This window comes from Pelophylax lessonae (genome assembly GCF_965119305.1).
Source record: "Pelophylax lessonae genome assembly, chromosome: 6".
Classification (NCBI taxonomy): domain Eukaryota; kingdom Metazoa; phylum Chordata; class Amphibia; order Anura; family Ranidae; genus Pelophylax; species Pelophylax lessonae.
In genome coordinates this window covers 140,899,888-140,916,123 of record NC_138773.1, presented here as the reverse complement: position 1 = coordinate 140,916,123, position 16,236 = coordinate 140,899,888, and the positions used below count along the sequence as shown (strand labels likewise).

Sequence of the window (16,236 nt, the reverse complement as noted above, 5' to 3'; positions counted from 1 at the left end):
TTTTCATGGACTGCTTGCTACATAACTGGATTAGAGTGGTACTGGCTGGAGGATATAGACCAGAGGGATGGCCCCCTGTGGGTGTGTCTATATGTTAATGTTTGTTGTATTAACAAAATGACTGCCTAGCTTGCTCCTGCGGAGAAGGCCAATACCCAATCGCGAAGACTGTATGAATGGGCTGCGGCTGTCAGAGGACTCAGAGAAAATAATTTTATGGTAAGATTTTATTGTTTTTTTTTTATTTTTTCCAAAATTTTTGGTTTAGCAAACAAGAAAAAAAAAAAAAACTATGGTGAATAAATACCATGAAAAGAAAGCTCTGTCTCAAAAGAAAGTATACAAATTTTGTTTGGGTACTGTGTTGCATAACTACACAATTGTCATTTAAAGTGCGACAGCACTGAAAGTCAAAAATTGGCCTGAGCAGTAGGCACGTGATTAAATGTGTGCCTTTATTAGTTTTTAGCAAGTACATAAAATACCTGTTTATCTTGCAAAAAATGCAATGACTTTGTTACTTCCTGTGAGCTAATTGTGCCTTTTAATCCCCATCAATTAACATCACTTATTCGTTCCCTTTTGGTTTGTTCTCAATAGCAGTGGAAGTGTTATATTGGCTTAACAAATGCAAAATACAGTTTAATTAAGTGTGCCATCATAAAAAAATGACTGCGGAAATCAGAATAAGTTAACCACTTGCTGACCGCCAGCAGCAGGTCGGCTCTGTCTCGCAAACCGTTGTAACTGTACGTCACTTCGTAGGACAGCGAGTGGGGGTGCGTGCACGCCCATTCCCAACGGGGGAAGTTAATCTGTGGGTCCGACAGTCGCGATTGCCGCCGGGCACCCACTCCCTGTGGAGACAGTACAGCGATCTGCCGTTGTAAACACGGCAGGCCGCTGTTCTGTCAGCAATGAACACAGGGCTCCTGTGTGCCTCCTATTTAGGAACACAGGTCTTTGTATTCATTCTATAAGTACATCCCCCACACAGAAAGAACCCCCCGGGCACACCCTTAACCCTTTGATCGCCCCTGGTGTTAACCCCTTCCCTGCCAGTGTCATTCATACAGTAACCATGCATATTTTTAGCAGTGATTACTGTAGTAATGTCACTGGTCCTCCCAAAAGTCTCAAAAATGTGTCCGATCTGTCCGCCGTAAGGCCACAATCCAGCTAAAAATCGCTGATCGCTGCCATAACTAGTAAAAAAGAAAATGAGATACATTTTCCCCTAATTTGTAGGCGCAATAAATTTTGCACAAACCAGTCAATATACTTCTATTGGGATTTTTTTTCCCCCAAAAATATGTAGCAGAATACAAATTGGCCTAAAATGATGAAGAAAATTTACATTTTTCCATTTTTTTTTATTGGAAATGTTAAATAGCAGAAAGTGAAAAATATTGTTTTTTTGTTTTTTTTTTTTCAGAATTGTCGCTCTTTTTTGCTTTTAGTGCAAAAAAAAAAAAAAAAAATGGCAGAGGTGATCAAATACCACCAAAAGACAGCTCTATTTGTGGGGAAAAAAATGACATCAACTTTATTTGGGTACAGCGTTGCACCACCGCACAATTGTCAGTTAAAGTAACGCAGTGCCGAATCACAAAAAATGGCCTGGTCATTAAGGGGGAAAACCTTCCAGTTCAGAAGTGGTTAATTGGTAGCTCTATTTCCATTAACTATTTACTCTCTTTGAAATTTTGCATCAAATATTTTATAATTTGGTCCGCTTCTGGTTCTATTTACAGTATGAGGCAGAAGTGATGATTTCTACTAAAGAAAAATAATCGTAGCATGCATTTATTTTCTTTACATATGTTTATTTTCAATGTATTTCATAGTAAACTAGGAATAAAGGAAACCTGTGGCCATTCTGCTTTAAATGCACTTGTGTAACCTGACATTTTAACTGCTTTCTGTCTTCGTAATGTTTTGCTAGCTTGTCGATTTTCCTTGCAGAAACTACCATGGCTGAACCGAAGCAAAGAAGTTGTGGAAGAATATTTGTCTTTTCTGGGCAATCTTGTGTCTGCTCAGACCGTATATCTAAGATCCTGCCTTAATATGATTGTCTCACACTTTTTACCATGTAAGACTTGTCTTTTTTGTAAATGTTTTCTATGTTTTGTATTAAAAAATATCCAATACAGTCAAAAGCAAGTTGTTTTATAAAGCTACATCTTATGACAGACATGGCCAAATTTCATCCCCACATCTAGCCCTTTGGCTCTCCCTATCCAGCCTTTGATGCCTCCGCTGTCAGTATGCCTCTCAGAGCCTATTATCTTCTTCACTGATGAAGCTGACAGGCTCAGAGAGGCATGCTGACAGATGCCTGTGTGGGGAGTTGCAAGAACTGAAAGGAGAGTAGCTGATGGATACCATAGGGAGGCTTTGTTCTGGTGGAAGAGCTTTACCTAGGAGGCGTTCTGCTGGTTTGCTTCCACTCCTGATTAAATACCACACTACTACACTGCAATTGCACTTGCAGCCTCATTGAACTCAGTGGGTGAATTTGATAGTACTTATCAAACTCTGCAGCCTAGGTTATCCCCTTAAACACTTTACCGCTGCTCACTGAGCTGCTACTGCAAAGTGGCTCGATAACGTCTGATGACGTAGACCTACGTCGCCAGACATTCCTCTCTCAGTCACAGCGGGAGTCGGGCCAGGGGAGGAACGGCGGTGATCACCGCCGCTTTTCCCCGATCGTCGGGGAATCGACTGTGGAGATCCGCCCGCTTGTGTAAACAAAAGCGGGCGGATCTCCTAAGTGACAGGCAGGGTCAGATTGCAGGGTTCAGCTTAGCTGAACCTGCGATCTGTCCCTGTGTCACTCAGTCACCTCCCCCCACACACGTTAGTAAGCACCAGGCATACATTAACCCCTTGATCACCAATAAAAATTAACCCCTTCCCTGCCAGTGTCATTTTTACAGTAACAGTGCATATGTATAGCACTGATTACTGTAGTAATGTCACTGGTACCCCCAAAAATGTCAGTCAAGGGTCCGATCTGTCCGCCACAATGTTGCAGTCCCGCAAAAAAAAATCGCAGATCGCCGCCAATACTCGTTAAAACACCAAAAATTACAAAAATCTTTCCCTTAGTAAACGCAATAACTTTTGCGCAAACCAATCAAAATACGCTTATTGCAGTTTTTTTACCAAAAATATGTAGCAGAAAAAACATTGGCCTAAAATGATAAAACATTTTGATTTTTACATTTTTTTGGGGGGGAATTTCATATTAAAAAAATGTGAAAAATATTATTTTTTCAAAATTGTCGCTTTTTTTTGTTTATAGCGCAAAAAGTAAAAATCGCACAGGTGATCAAATAGCACCAAAAGAAAGCTCTCTTTGTGGGAAAAAAAAGGACGTAAATTTTGTTTGGGTACGGCGTTGCATAACCGCGCAATTGTCAGTTAAAGTCTCACAGTGCCGAATCGCAAAAAGTGGCCCAGACGTAAGACAGCAAAATCCTCCGGTGGTAAAGTGGTTAAAGACCAGGCCTTTTCTACCACTTATTGTTCACATGTAACAATCCTTTTTTTTTTTCGCTAGAAAATTGCTTAGAACCCTCAAATTTTTTTTTTTTAAAGCAGAGGCTTTAGAGAATAAATTGGTGGATTTTACCATTTTTTTAATTCAAGCAGTATTTGTGCAGCAGTTTTTTCAAACACAATTTTCAGTGGGGAAAATATTTTTTTTTAATTTTAGTGCAAAAAAAAACACACGTAACCCAATATTGTCAATTTTACTATCCACAGTAAAAAGCCTTTACAGGTTACCACTTTAGATTTACAGAGGAGGTCTTGTGCTAGAATTACTGCCCATGATCTGACGTTCACGGTGATACCTCACATGTGTGGGATGAATGCCTTTGCATTTGCCTTTTCGCAAGCATTTGGGGGGGGGGGGGGCACTTTCATTTTTTTATTTATTTATTTCTAATTTTACACTATTGCTTTAAAAAAAAAATTGTGATCACTTTTATTGCTGTCACAAGGAATGTAAACATCCTTGGAAAAGCAATAGGTTTGTGACAGGTACTCTTTATGGGGGGATCTCGGGTCTATAAGACCCCAAATCCCTCCTGCACATAAAAGCATTCAGATCACCAATTCGATTTTTTGGAAAATGGCGCCATTGACATCCGGGGTGAACCGGAAGTGATGTCATGTCATGGCTTCTGGGTTACTATACCGAACAGCCAATCAAAGTTGATCCCAGCTGTTGTCACAAGGAATGTAAACATTCTTGGAACAGCAGTAGGTTTGTGACAGGTTCTATTTATAGAGGGATCTGGGGCCATAAGACCCTAAATCCCTCCTCTGCACTTTAAAGCATTCCAAACACCAAGATCTGTGTTTTTGAATGTGTTTGATATTTTTAAACATTCAACATTTTGACATCTGGAAGTAAACTGGAAGTGATGTCATGCCATTGCTTTGTGGTTACTATAATGAAAAGCCATTCACACAGTCACAGCTTTGCCTGGCTGTCCGGCCGCTGGTGGCTGGGGTCTTCTGGTAAGACAGGAGAGCCAGAGTAAGTCAAGGTGGGGGTGGAGTATGGGGGGGGGGGGAGACATCCCCTACCGCTGCTTGTAATAGCAGTAGAGCAGCTAGTTAGCCGCTCTGATTACTATTACAGGAGAGCCAACCGCAGCTGCAGGCATCATCCCGGTACAACCACTTGAAGACTGATGACGTACTGGTTGCCAAGTGGTTAAAAAAAGAAAGACAGACTGGTTGGGAAGTGGTTTAAAATTCAGCGGCATGTGAACTACCAGTTTGGTTGGTATTTTATTTATTGTTATTTTAGTTTGGCTGGGAAGCTGGTGAGCGGTAAATTCGTGGCTCAGTCACTAATTTTTAGCACCCCCCCAGCCGGCCAATATTTTTTTAATTTCTGCTATAAAATATATCCAATAAAATTTTTTTAAATGTAGCACTGCTCCCTAGGGAGCTGCTGAGTGGGGATACCCCTGGGTTACCCATAGCAACAGTTTGTACAACTTATCACTTTAAGACTTGGCTCAGACAATGAACAGTCCAGGGGATTTGGTTTTTGTGTTTTATTTTAGAACTTGGGTGGGAGAATGGATGACAGGGATACTCCAACTTGAACTATGCACAATTTCTGAGGACAACTGACTGTACTGTGTTCTGCAAGGCCGCTGCTTCACCTTGCCACTGAAGTGAAGTAAGTTATGTTCTTGAATGAAATTCTCTTCAGGGTCCTAAACTGGCACCCCCTTTCTCACTTTCCGTGCATGCTAGCCCTTGTTCACTGACTCTCCACTGGAGTGGTCCCCTTCCTGGGCAGACCCCTGGCAAGCTTCCCGGTACTCACGGACACTGTTTTTCCCTCGGTCGCTTTGCATTCAGCTCAGCATCACACACTTGATCCACTAGGCCCACTGATTGTGACCACCTTCCTTGCTGACAGGAAGAGAGACAGCCGTCACCCTCCTCCTGGGACCTGGCTTCCTGCCCAAAGACGCCCTGTCACATGTGCCCTTGGCTTTTATGACCCGTCCCAGGATGCACCACTCCTGTGCCAACCCTCTGGGACAGCCACAAAAGCCTGTGTGTCATTGGCTGGGTTTCCTCCACTGTCCAACAGGTTCCCCTATTGGATACAGTGGGGACACTCCCTCAGACCAAATGTCACACATAGACACATGCAACAGGCAAAACTACTGATCAGGCTCCCCTGATAAGCATATGGAGCAAACAATGCTTTTACCAAGCACCTACCTTGGTACTGAAGTGAAGTAAGATATGTTCCTGAATGAAATCCTTTTCAGGGTCCTAAGCTGGCACCCCCTTTCTCACTTTACGTGCATGCTAGCCCTTGTCCACTGACTCTCCACTGGAGTGGTCCCCTTCCTGGACAGACCCCTGGCAAGCTTCCCGGTACTCACGGACACTGGTTTTCCCTGGGTTGCTTTGCCTTCAGCTCAGCATCACACACTTGATCCACTAGGCCGACTGATTGTGACCACCTTCCTTGCTGACAGGAAGAGAGACAGCCGTCACCCTCCTCCTGGGACCTGGCTTACTTCCCAAAGACGCCCTGTCACATGTCACAGGCTTTTATGACCCGCCCCAGGATGCAACCCTCTGTGACAGCCACAAAAGCCTGTGTCATTGGCTGAGTTTCCTCCACTGTCCCAACAGGCTCCCCTATTGGATACAGTGGGGACACTCCCTCAGACCAAATGAATCACACATAGACACATGCAACAGGCAAAACTACTGATCAGGCTCCCCTGATAAGCGTATGGAGCAAACAATGCTTTTACCAAGCACCTACCTAGGAGGGTGCTACATCCGCCCCCCACCAAAAAAGAGCCATGTCCCCATTAGCTCTGGGTCAGTCAGGTGCTACAAAAATCCTTACTGGAAAAACTTAGGAGTATCCCACAAACCTGGAAAGGGGGAAAAGGAAAGAACAAATGTACATAATAAATTACATAAAAAAATATATAAATACTCTGTCTGCACAAATATGATACAATTTTTGGGGTGCATTTAAGCAATGCACCCCCCACCAAGCAAAAAATCTTCTCTGTTGAGCGCACAGGGCATCCTGACTATCTGTCTCTACAGTTCTGAAAAACCTGCAGAGGGAAGAAAGAAAAGGGTTAGACACTTTATCATATGTACATTTTACACAATTGCCTTACTCATTTTAAGATGAGAAATCCCTCCCCTCGAGGGCAGCCTTCTCATCCAGCATCCCTATCTAGATCATTTGGTAGACATCCACTTGTCAGTCTTGACTCAATGCTCAGTGTTGCTCCTTCAAGGCGACTCTGAGCCCTATCACTGACTGTCTACTAATAGTCCAACGAAACGGGTGTCTGCAATGGTCAACACCAAATTCCCTAGTCATCCTCCAGGACGGTCATATGAGATAGGCTCCACCTCCTGCAGGAAACACAAGCACACAAGTTTATATCAGGCCGCCCTAGGCTGCTCCCTCAGTTCTTGTGTTTCCTGCGTCCTGCAAACACCGGCACAAGAGGGGACAATTCCCCAGTTTGTTATTTTTGGCCTGGAAACAGTTTTTCTTTACCCACGGTAGGTGTCCCTGGGTACCCCCTGCACCCCCCTGTGGTACAGCTGACGAGACAGTCAGTCACAGGCTGTGGGGTGAAGGGGGAAAGAGGAGGGGGGGAGAAAAGACCACCCACCCCCAGCATTCTAAAACCGCAGAAACCCCCCACTGAAGAGGTAAGTGCTCTTGGGGGGGAAAAAGGAAACTTTACTTCTTGCCTCCCATCCCTGCTTTAGGTTAAGGAGGGATGGGAGAAGACAGAGCCAGGAGACTTACTATGGCATCAGTGGTATCCCGTAGTCTGACCGCCCTCCAAAGCCTCCGGGCAGGCTCGTGTGGGAGCGGATGGACGGGTTCCTCTCTCGCTCCCCCCACATCGCACTGCTGCACCGCTCTGCAAAAACTTCCAGCTACGGCGGTGGAAGCGGCAGACCGGAAGTGATGTCATCAAGATGGCGCCGCCACAGGAAGTGGCGGTTGGCCATCTTAAATGTGGGAAAAAACATAACACGATGCCCTTACTTCGAGGGGCGGGCCCCAAACGCATACCTGGCGCAAATTTTACTTACAAAAATGCGCCAGAACACAGCAGCAGCGCGGTTACCACTTCAGACCTTGAAGTGACCCCCCTCCAGGACGGTCTTATGGCGGAGGACCGGACAAAACTGCCAGAGGCTACGGAACTTAACCCCAGCTCTCACACGGTAAGGAGGCAGGGGGGATGGATGGGATGCCCAGCAGACGGACTACCTCCATTCTTTATATGCATAAATTTCTGGGGGCTTTACGGGGGAGAGTATCCAAGGCTTTGTGACTAAAAATCCTTCTCTCTCTCTTCCCCCCCCCCCCCACCTTTCTCTGTTTTGTCTCACTCACTATCCTCTCTCTCTCGGCTACCCTGGGCCCTGTGATTTCTTTTCACAGCCTAAAGGCCAGGAAATGGCAGAAGCCATGGAAAAAACAAAAAAGAGGAAATATTGTTGCACATGCAGTGCAAAGATGGCACCTGAAAGTGACAAATTGCTATGCCAAAGATGCATTAAAAAGATAATAGATGAAGAAAGTAAGCCGTTAGCGAAAGACTTCATGGACTTCAAAAAGGAAATGACATCTAGGCTACAGACTTTACAATCAACAATCAACACTATGAAGGGACAGGACAGAGCAACCACTTCATCCCAGGGAAAAGCCCCTAAAGCAAAGGGAAAACCCAGAAAACCACCACCCCAACCACAACCAAGCTCCTCAGACTCAGCCTCTGACTCTGAGGAGGAAGGCGAACTGCTGTTCAAAGACAGCTCAGATTCAGACGACGACGTGGACATAACAGAACCTCAAAAGATCTCCAAACACCTCTTTCCGGCAGAAGAGACAGAGGAACTGCTGAAAGCAATTTACATAACGGAAGAAATTCAAGAAACGGCACCTACAGATTCCATCAGAGACAAATTATAAAGGGAACTTCAAGAGGAAAAGCGGAAAACGTTCCCTATCCATCAAGCCATCAAAAATATTATAGATAAGGAATGGAAAAACCCAGAAAACAAGCTGTTTTTTCCAAAAGCCTTGAAAAGAAGATTCCCTTTCGAAGAGCAGCAGGGCATCCTCACCAAATGGCCGAAGCTGGATGCATCCCTGGCCAAAGTATCAAAGTGATCAAACCTCTCTTTTGAAGATATGGGTCAATTAAAGGACCCGATCGACAATAAGATGAATGTCACATTACGTCGAGCCTATGAGGCCGGGGCAGCGGGGTTCCAGCCCAACATCGCAAACACGTGTTGCTAGAAATGTCGCCTTTTGGGTGGAGCAGCTCAAAGAACATGTGAACAAAATCCTGGGAACTGAAGAAGCTCTGGATTCCCTAGTCCTTGTAGAGAAAGGGGTGGCATATATGGCGGATGCCTCGGCGGAAGCCATAAGATTTTCCGCCCGCAACACGGGCCTTGTCAACGCGGCCAGAAGAGCCTTATGGTTGAAGACCTGGGAGGGGGATTATGCCTCCAAAAATAAATTGTGCAACATCCCATTCGATGGTAACCTGCTGTTTGGTGCTGAACTCGAAAAAGTTCTAGAAAGATCAGCAGACCAAACGAAAAGGTTTCCTTTTAAAAAACCAAAACAGAAAGAAAGGACGTTTTTTCGTCAACCAAGACGCGAAACACAGACGAAAAACGAGAGACCTCAGGCACAACGCAGATGGACTTTCAACAGGAACAAGGCTAAGCCCAATATCCTGTTCCCAAATACGGCTTCTTCCAGCAAGACACAATGACGCCAGTCAGGCCGTGGGAGCCAGACTGCGTCATTTTCTTCCGCAGTGGAAAACATTCTGCTCAAACAACTTCATTCTACAGACAAAAGCCCAAGGTTACAAAATAGAGTTTGGGTCAAAACCGCCAAACAGATTCAGGACTACGAAAGTACAAGCAGGATCAGACCACAAAAAGATCATGAAGTCTGCAATCGGGGAGCTACTAAGGGAGGAAGTAATAACGGAAATAAACCCATCCCTCTTCTCCCAGGGACATTACTCACACATCTTCCTGAGAGTAAAACCCTTCGGGCAAACCCCGATTGATTCTGAACCTAAAGAACCTGAACAAATCGATAACTTACAGAAAATTCAAAATGGAAACAATTTTTTCAATCCGAACGATCCTCCCAATGACAGCGTTTTTAGTAACACTCGACTTGAAAGATGCCTACCTACACGTACCGATACACCCCAACCACCAAAAATTCCTGAGATTTGCCATTCAGGAGGGGTCAAGGACGCGACACTTTCAGTATCAAGCCCTCCCCTTCGGCATCTCTTCAGCCCACGTATATTTACAAAAATTATAGCGGAGGCAATACAAGAACTCGGGTTAAGAGGGGTCCAGATAATCCCTTATCTAGACAACTTCCTAATCTATGGAGCCTCCCAAGAAGAGGCCATGACTGGTCTACAAGAGTCCGAACTATTCCTCACCCACATAGGTTGGGAAATCAACTTCAAAAAATCAATCAGGATCCCTTCTCAGGAAATCCTATTTTTGGGCTACATCATCAACTCAACAAAACAAAAGATCCTCCTGCCAGAGGAAAAAATAATGAAGTTGAGCAACCGAGCAAGCCAACTGAAGACAGCAAAACAGGGGACCAGGAGAGCTGTCATGTCAGTCTTAGGACTTATGTCCGCAGCGATACCAGCGGTACAGTGGAGCCAACTGCACATGAGGGCCCTACAACACCACTTATTAGGTGGGTGGAACAAGGACCCAAAATCACTGGAAGAGACTATTTCAATCCCTGGAACAGTCAGGGAAACCCTGACTTGGTGGACGCACAAGACCACTCTCAGGGAAGGCAAACCCTGGTTACCACAGACGCAAGTCCGGGTCACCACGGATGCAAGTGCGTCCGGATTGGGTGCGCACATCGGACAGCAGGTCAGGCAAGGGACCTGGGACCCCACTCTGACAAGAGCATCCTCCAACCTAAGAGAACTAACAGCTGTAGGGAGAGCTCTACTAGCGTTCCAAGAAACGGTAACGGGAAAACGTGCAGATACTGTCAGACAATGCGACGACAGTGGCATACATCAATCGACAGGGAGGTACAAGATCAAAGACCCTTATGAGGACAGCACATGCGCTCCTCTCCTGGGCAGGAACGCACATTCAGTCCCTATTAGCGATACACACAAAAGGCTCGCTCAATACACTAGCGGACACACTGAGCCGAAAACAGCTAGACCCAACAGAATGGCAACTGAACGACCAAATCTTTGCCAAAATTGTCAGGAAATGAGGAGTCCCGGAGGTGGATCTCTTCGCCTCGGCGGACATCAAGAAGGTGGAGAGATACTTCTCTCTGAAAAGGGAGAAAGACTCCCTAGGGATAGACTCCTTGGGGTTCTCATGGCAATTCAGGCTTGGGTACGCTTTCCCACCCATACAATTACTCCCCAGGACAATCAGGAAGGTTCGGACAGAAAAGGCAAGAGTGATCCTCCTAGCACCTCTCTGGCCAAAAAGATCCTGGTTCTCGGCCCTGAGGAAAATGACAGAGGCAGAACCCTGGACCCTGCCACTACAGAACGACCTCCTTCACCAGTCAGGAGCCTATCACCCTCAACTTCAAACCCTAAAATTGACAGCGTGGATGTTGAACGGGCATTCTACGGAGAAAAGGCCTCACGGCCAAAGTGATAGAAACCCTCCTAAAAAGCAGAAAACCTATTACACAGAAAATATACGGGAAAATCTGGAATAGGTACTCCGCAAACATGCGCCAGAAAAACAGAGACCTACAAAACATAGCAACAGTGCTGGAATTTTTACTGGACGGAGCAGAAGCAGGGTTGACAGTAAGCACCCTCAAGGTACACACTGCTGCACTTTCTGTCTTCCTGGATACCCAGCTTAGTGCGAACCCGCTGATTACATGTTTCTTCAAATCTATAGCGAGATCACGCCCAATCGAGACCATGAACGTGGCACCATGGGACCTCTCCTTGGTACTCAAAGCTTTGACCCAAGCACCTTTTAAGCCAATCTCGGAAGCCTCTGTAAAAAACCTGATGCTCAAGACGGCTTTTTTGTTAGCAATTACTTCAGCCAGACGGGTCAGTGAACTCCAAGCACTCTCAATAAAAGAGCCCTTTCTCACCGTCTTTCCAGACAAAAATCATACTCAGGACTGACCCATTGTTTCTTCCTAAAATCTCGTCAGAGTTTCACAGATCTCAGGAAATCATCTTGCCATCCTTTTGCCAAAATTCGGCTAACCCAGGGGAGGCAACATTCGCAACCCTGGACATTAGAAGATGTACCCTAACCTATTTGGAAACCACCAAACAATTCAAAAAAGCCCCGAACCTATTCGTACTGTTCGGAGGGATACATAAAGGAAAACCAGCGTCCAAAAACTCCATTGCCAGATGGATAAAAAACGCAATAAAAATGGCTTATGACAATCAAAAACAAGCCATACCAACACATGTGAAGGCACACTCTACACGCTCCTTAGCCACGTCTTGGGCAGAGAGAGCTGGGGCCTCCATTCAGCAAATATGTTGAGCAGCCATCTGGTCCAGTGATTCCACTTTTGCAAAACACTACAGGATCGACTTGGTCTCCGCCCAAGATCTAAGCTTTGGTCGAAAGGTCCTGCAGGCAGTAGTCCCACCCTAGGTATGAATCTTTGGGGTCTCATGTGACCGTCCTGGAGGATGACTAGGGAAAGCAAGAGTTATTACCTGATAACTCCTTTTCCAGGAATCCTCCAGGACGGTAGACCCCCACCCTCATTGATGTAAGATACTAAGTCCGTATGTCAGCACACTCGTGTTTGAAAGCAAGGCAATCTTTGTACAACTGAGGGAGCAGCCTAGGGCGGCCTGTTTTAAACTTATGTGCTTTTGTTTCCTGCAGGAGGTGGAGCCTATCTCTCATGTGACTGTCCTGGAGGATTCCTGGGAAAGGAGTTATCGGGTAACAACTCTCGCTTTTCTCCCTATCAGAGACCTGGTTGCCGGAGCCTGGACAACCCATCAGACCCGCAGGGGTTTCTAGGCAACTTCTTCAGGAGCCCCTGGCACCAGGGCACCCCCCACCAAAAGACTTCCATGGTAACACCCACTTCTTCCAGGCAGTTACCCTCCGAGTTCCGCTGTTGGCCCATTGGCCCAAAGGTAGTTCACTTGAGACTCTGAATATATTGTATTCCATGATCCCAGCCCGATGGCTCAAAGGATCTCCGGAACAACATACTGTATTCTTTTTAGTTCTCCTGGTCGACCCTCTAGCACAAGTCCAATAGCCAGTGGTGTCTTGAATCGTCCCCAACCCATTTTTGGCAAGGTTAGAAGGGGAAGCGCAATGGACATAGGGCATAAGCCTCAACAATAATTGGACTTGAATGTCCCTTTGCTGTAGCATATTTTTTTTTCCTTCCTCCAGACAGTAAGCATAGGCCAGCCTTAATTGAGCTTGGTAAGTTTTCTTCAGCAATAGAAATCTGGAATGGAAAATCCGCAAAGTCTTCCCATCCTTTTACCGAATTCGGATCGACCAGGCCTGGCCCGATCCATCTGGGCAGTGAACTTCCACTCGATCCAAATAGATCGCCCGCCCATGGGTTCCATTGAGCTTTTACAGAGAGGAAAGTCTTCAACAAGTCCAGCCTGGACTGATTGCGGTATGACTTGGGTACAAAGAGGAAGTCTCGTATAGCTTTATCACACCAGGACTCTCTTCTGGCCTCTATCTGTAGCATGACCTCTCGTGGAGCATAGGAATAGTCATACCCATACTCTTAAGGCCACCTTCCTCTGTATCCACCTCTACATCCTGGAAAACCTGGGGAGGGTCTTCCAATTACCTCTCCCAGCTGGGGAGTATGGGGTCTCTTCTCTTTTGATGAGGGAGGGGTAGGCTTAATTTTGATCCTGAGCCTGGGCATAGTTCTTAGGTGGGGCTAGGTCTGGGGCCCGATTAGCATGGGCCTCACAGAACGCCAGATTCCTGGCACACTCTCCTCATTCCACTGAATCCCTGGTCTCCGCATCAGGTGTATAAATACTGGCTGGACTGCTCCAATCTCCGGACCCCTAATCCCATTCAGTCTCTTCCTCAGACTTCCATACATTCAATCCCTCCTCCAAGGATCCGAACCAATTCTGGAAGCTGGGAGACCACACATCAATGACCCCGGCCTCTTCCTCGCTGTTCACACTCACACTCACACTTGCAGCCCCCCGGTCACCACTGGCCATTTTCTCCCCTCTGCCTGTATGGGAGCAGACTTCTTCTCTGCCGCTGCAGTTTTCAATGCATCAGGTGGCCACTTCCCGGCCCGTGCTACCTGCATGCATCCTGGCTCGGACATTCGGGTCTCCTTCCATGTGCACGCTTGACCACTGACAGACTGCATGGACTCCAACTGCATCCTGAACCTCAGCACTCCTCTTCCATGGCCCAAGAGAGGCCCCGACTCCGCAGACGACTGGGCATAAGCGACCCTGGTCTCCAATGTTGCACTCAATTTTCTGGGCCGACCTTCACTTATCTCTGCCCGCAGCAGCAGATTGGCGCAGTGCCAGCACTGGCCCCAAGCTTGCATCCACATGGTAACACTCAGACACTGACTACATACCAGTCCCAAGTGCCCCACGCCTCCTCCAGTGCACAACACCAGTCTTCTGTCGGGCACCATCCTGTATCCAACAGGGTGGATGTCTTTGGCTCTCCGGTCTGCTCTGCTGGTTCTCTGCCAACATGTGGGATAGCCTCTTAGCCTCTGCGATCGGGCTCACTCTGGTACTTGCCATCTTGCTCCTCCGCACACGTGTCTCCCTCTCAGGCCCACCCGGTGGCGGAAGTAATTTATAGACTTTCCTTCCTGTTCCAGTTTGGCTGTGCGTGAGTGGTGTCTCCGTCCACATCTCCAGACTGGCGGTGGCTCCTCCTGCTACGCAGAGCTTTTTAACACACGTTTTACCGCACAAGACAGTAACTCTTCCGATGCCGCTCTCTCAGCTTAGCCTGCATGGAAGTTACTGTAAAGCGGGCCGTGCCTCTCAGCTTGCACACATCCGCCATCCTTGCTTGTACCAGGGCTCCAACTATGCCTCCATCACTCCGAGCCAGTTGACCCTCTTTTCTTGTCAGTAGAATTGTCTCACTGTTGAATGCATGGCCAAAATGTATTTTCTTAGCACTTGTACAAGCAAGACTCGCCATACTGTAGTTGAAAAATGTCCCACTGTCATTAAATGCATGGTCAACAGATTTCTGTACAGCATCCACTTTGCCACTATTTTGGAAGAATGTCCCGCTGTCATTGGATGCCACCATTTTCTCCGTCCACACTTGCACCGTTTACTGTTAAGCAGGCACAGTCCATTTTCACAGTAAGATGCATTTCTCCCGCTCTCCAGCACATTACTTGAACAAACAATTTGCGATTCTGACAGGAATTCTTTTGTTGCCACGGGCAGCCATTGTGCATTTGATAATTCATCCCACTTTCCCCATCTCCTGTAGAGCAGACCTCACACTTCTCTTGAGCATTAAAACACAGTCCTTGAGAGAAAAAATTAAATTTTTTGAACTTTTCTTTGGCCGTTGCCGTTAGCAGCCAGTAACTCAGGGCAATATCCCGGACATGCCCCCAAATGTATCACTGACCCCTAGGGAGCTGCTGAGTGGGGATACCCCTGGGTTACCCATAGTAACAGTCTGTAAAACGTATCACTTTAAGACTTGGCTCAGACAATAACCAGTCCAGGGGATTTGGTTTTTGTGTTTTATTTTAGAACTTGGATGGGAGAATGGATGAGTGGGATATTCCAACTTGAACTATGCACAATTTCTGAGGACAACTGACTGTACTGTGTGCTGCAAGACCGCTGCTTCACCTTGCCAATGAAGTGAAGTAAAAGATATGTTCCTGAATGAATTCCTCTTCAGGGTCCTAACCTGGAACCCCCTTTCTCACTTCCCATGCATGCTAGCCCTTGTTCACTGACTCTCCACTGGAGTGGTCCCCTTCTTGGGCAGACCCCTGGCAAGCTTCCCAGTACTCACGGACACTGTTTTTCCCTGGGTTGCTTTGCCTTCAGCTCCACACGTCAGTATCCTGGACCTCCTGGCTCAGCATCACACACTTGATCCACTAGGCCGACTGCCCGTGACCACCTTCCTTGTTGACAGGAGGCGAGACAGCTGTCACCCTCCTCCTGGGACGTGGCTTCCCGCCCAAAGACGCCCTGTCACATGTGCCCTTGGCTCTTATGACCTGTCCCAGGATGCACCACTCCTGTGCCAACCCTCTGGGACAGCCTCAAAAGCCTGTGCGTCATTGGCTGTTTCCTCCACTGTGCAACATGCTTTCCTATTGGATACAGTGGGGACACTCCCTCAGACCAAATGAATCACACGAAGACACATGCAACAGGCAAAACTACTGATCAGGCTCCCCTGATAAGCAGATGGAGCAAACAATGCTTTTACCTAGCTCCTACCTAGGAGGGTGCTACATCAAAAAGAAAAAAAAAAAACTCTTCATAAATTTAGGCCAGTGTATATTCTGCTACATATTTTTGGTAAACAAAAGTCCCAATAAGCGCATATTGATTGGTTTGCGCAAGTTATAGCATCTATTGACTT

The 16,236-nt window shown here is 46.6% G+C and overlaps 1 protein-coding gene across 3 annotated transcripts in view; it reads left to right on the top strand.

Moving 5' to 3' along the window:
- The window catches only part of RRN3 (RRN3 homolog, RNA polymerase I transcription factor), a 1,162,251-nt gene that overhangs the window by 308,597 nt on the left and 837,418 nt on the right, over positions 1 to 16,236 (top strand). For all 3 annotated transcript variants that reach the window (XM_082260368.1, XM_082260367.1, XM_082260369.1), the window contains exon 4: positions 1,966 to 2,095. In XM_082260368.1, coding sequence (XP_082116494.1) covers positions 1,966 to 2,095 — 130 coding nt within the window. The remainder of the gene's footprint in view (positions 1 to 1,965; positions 2,096 to 16,236) is intronic.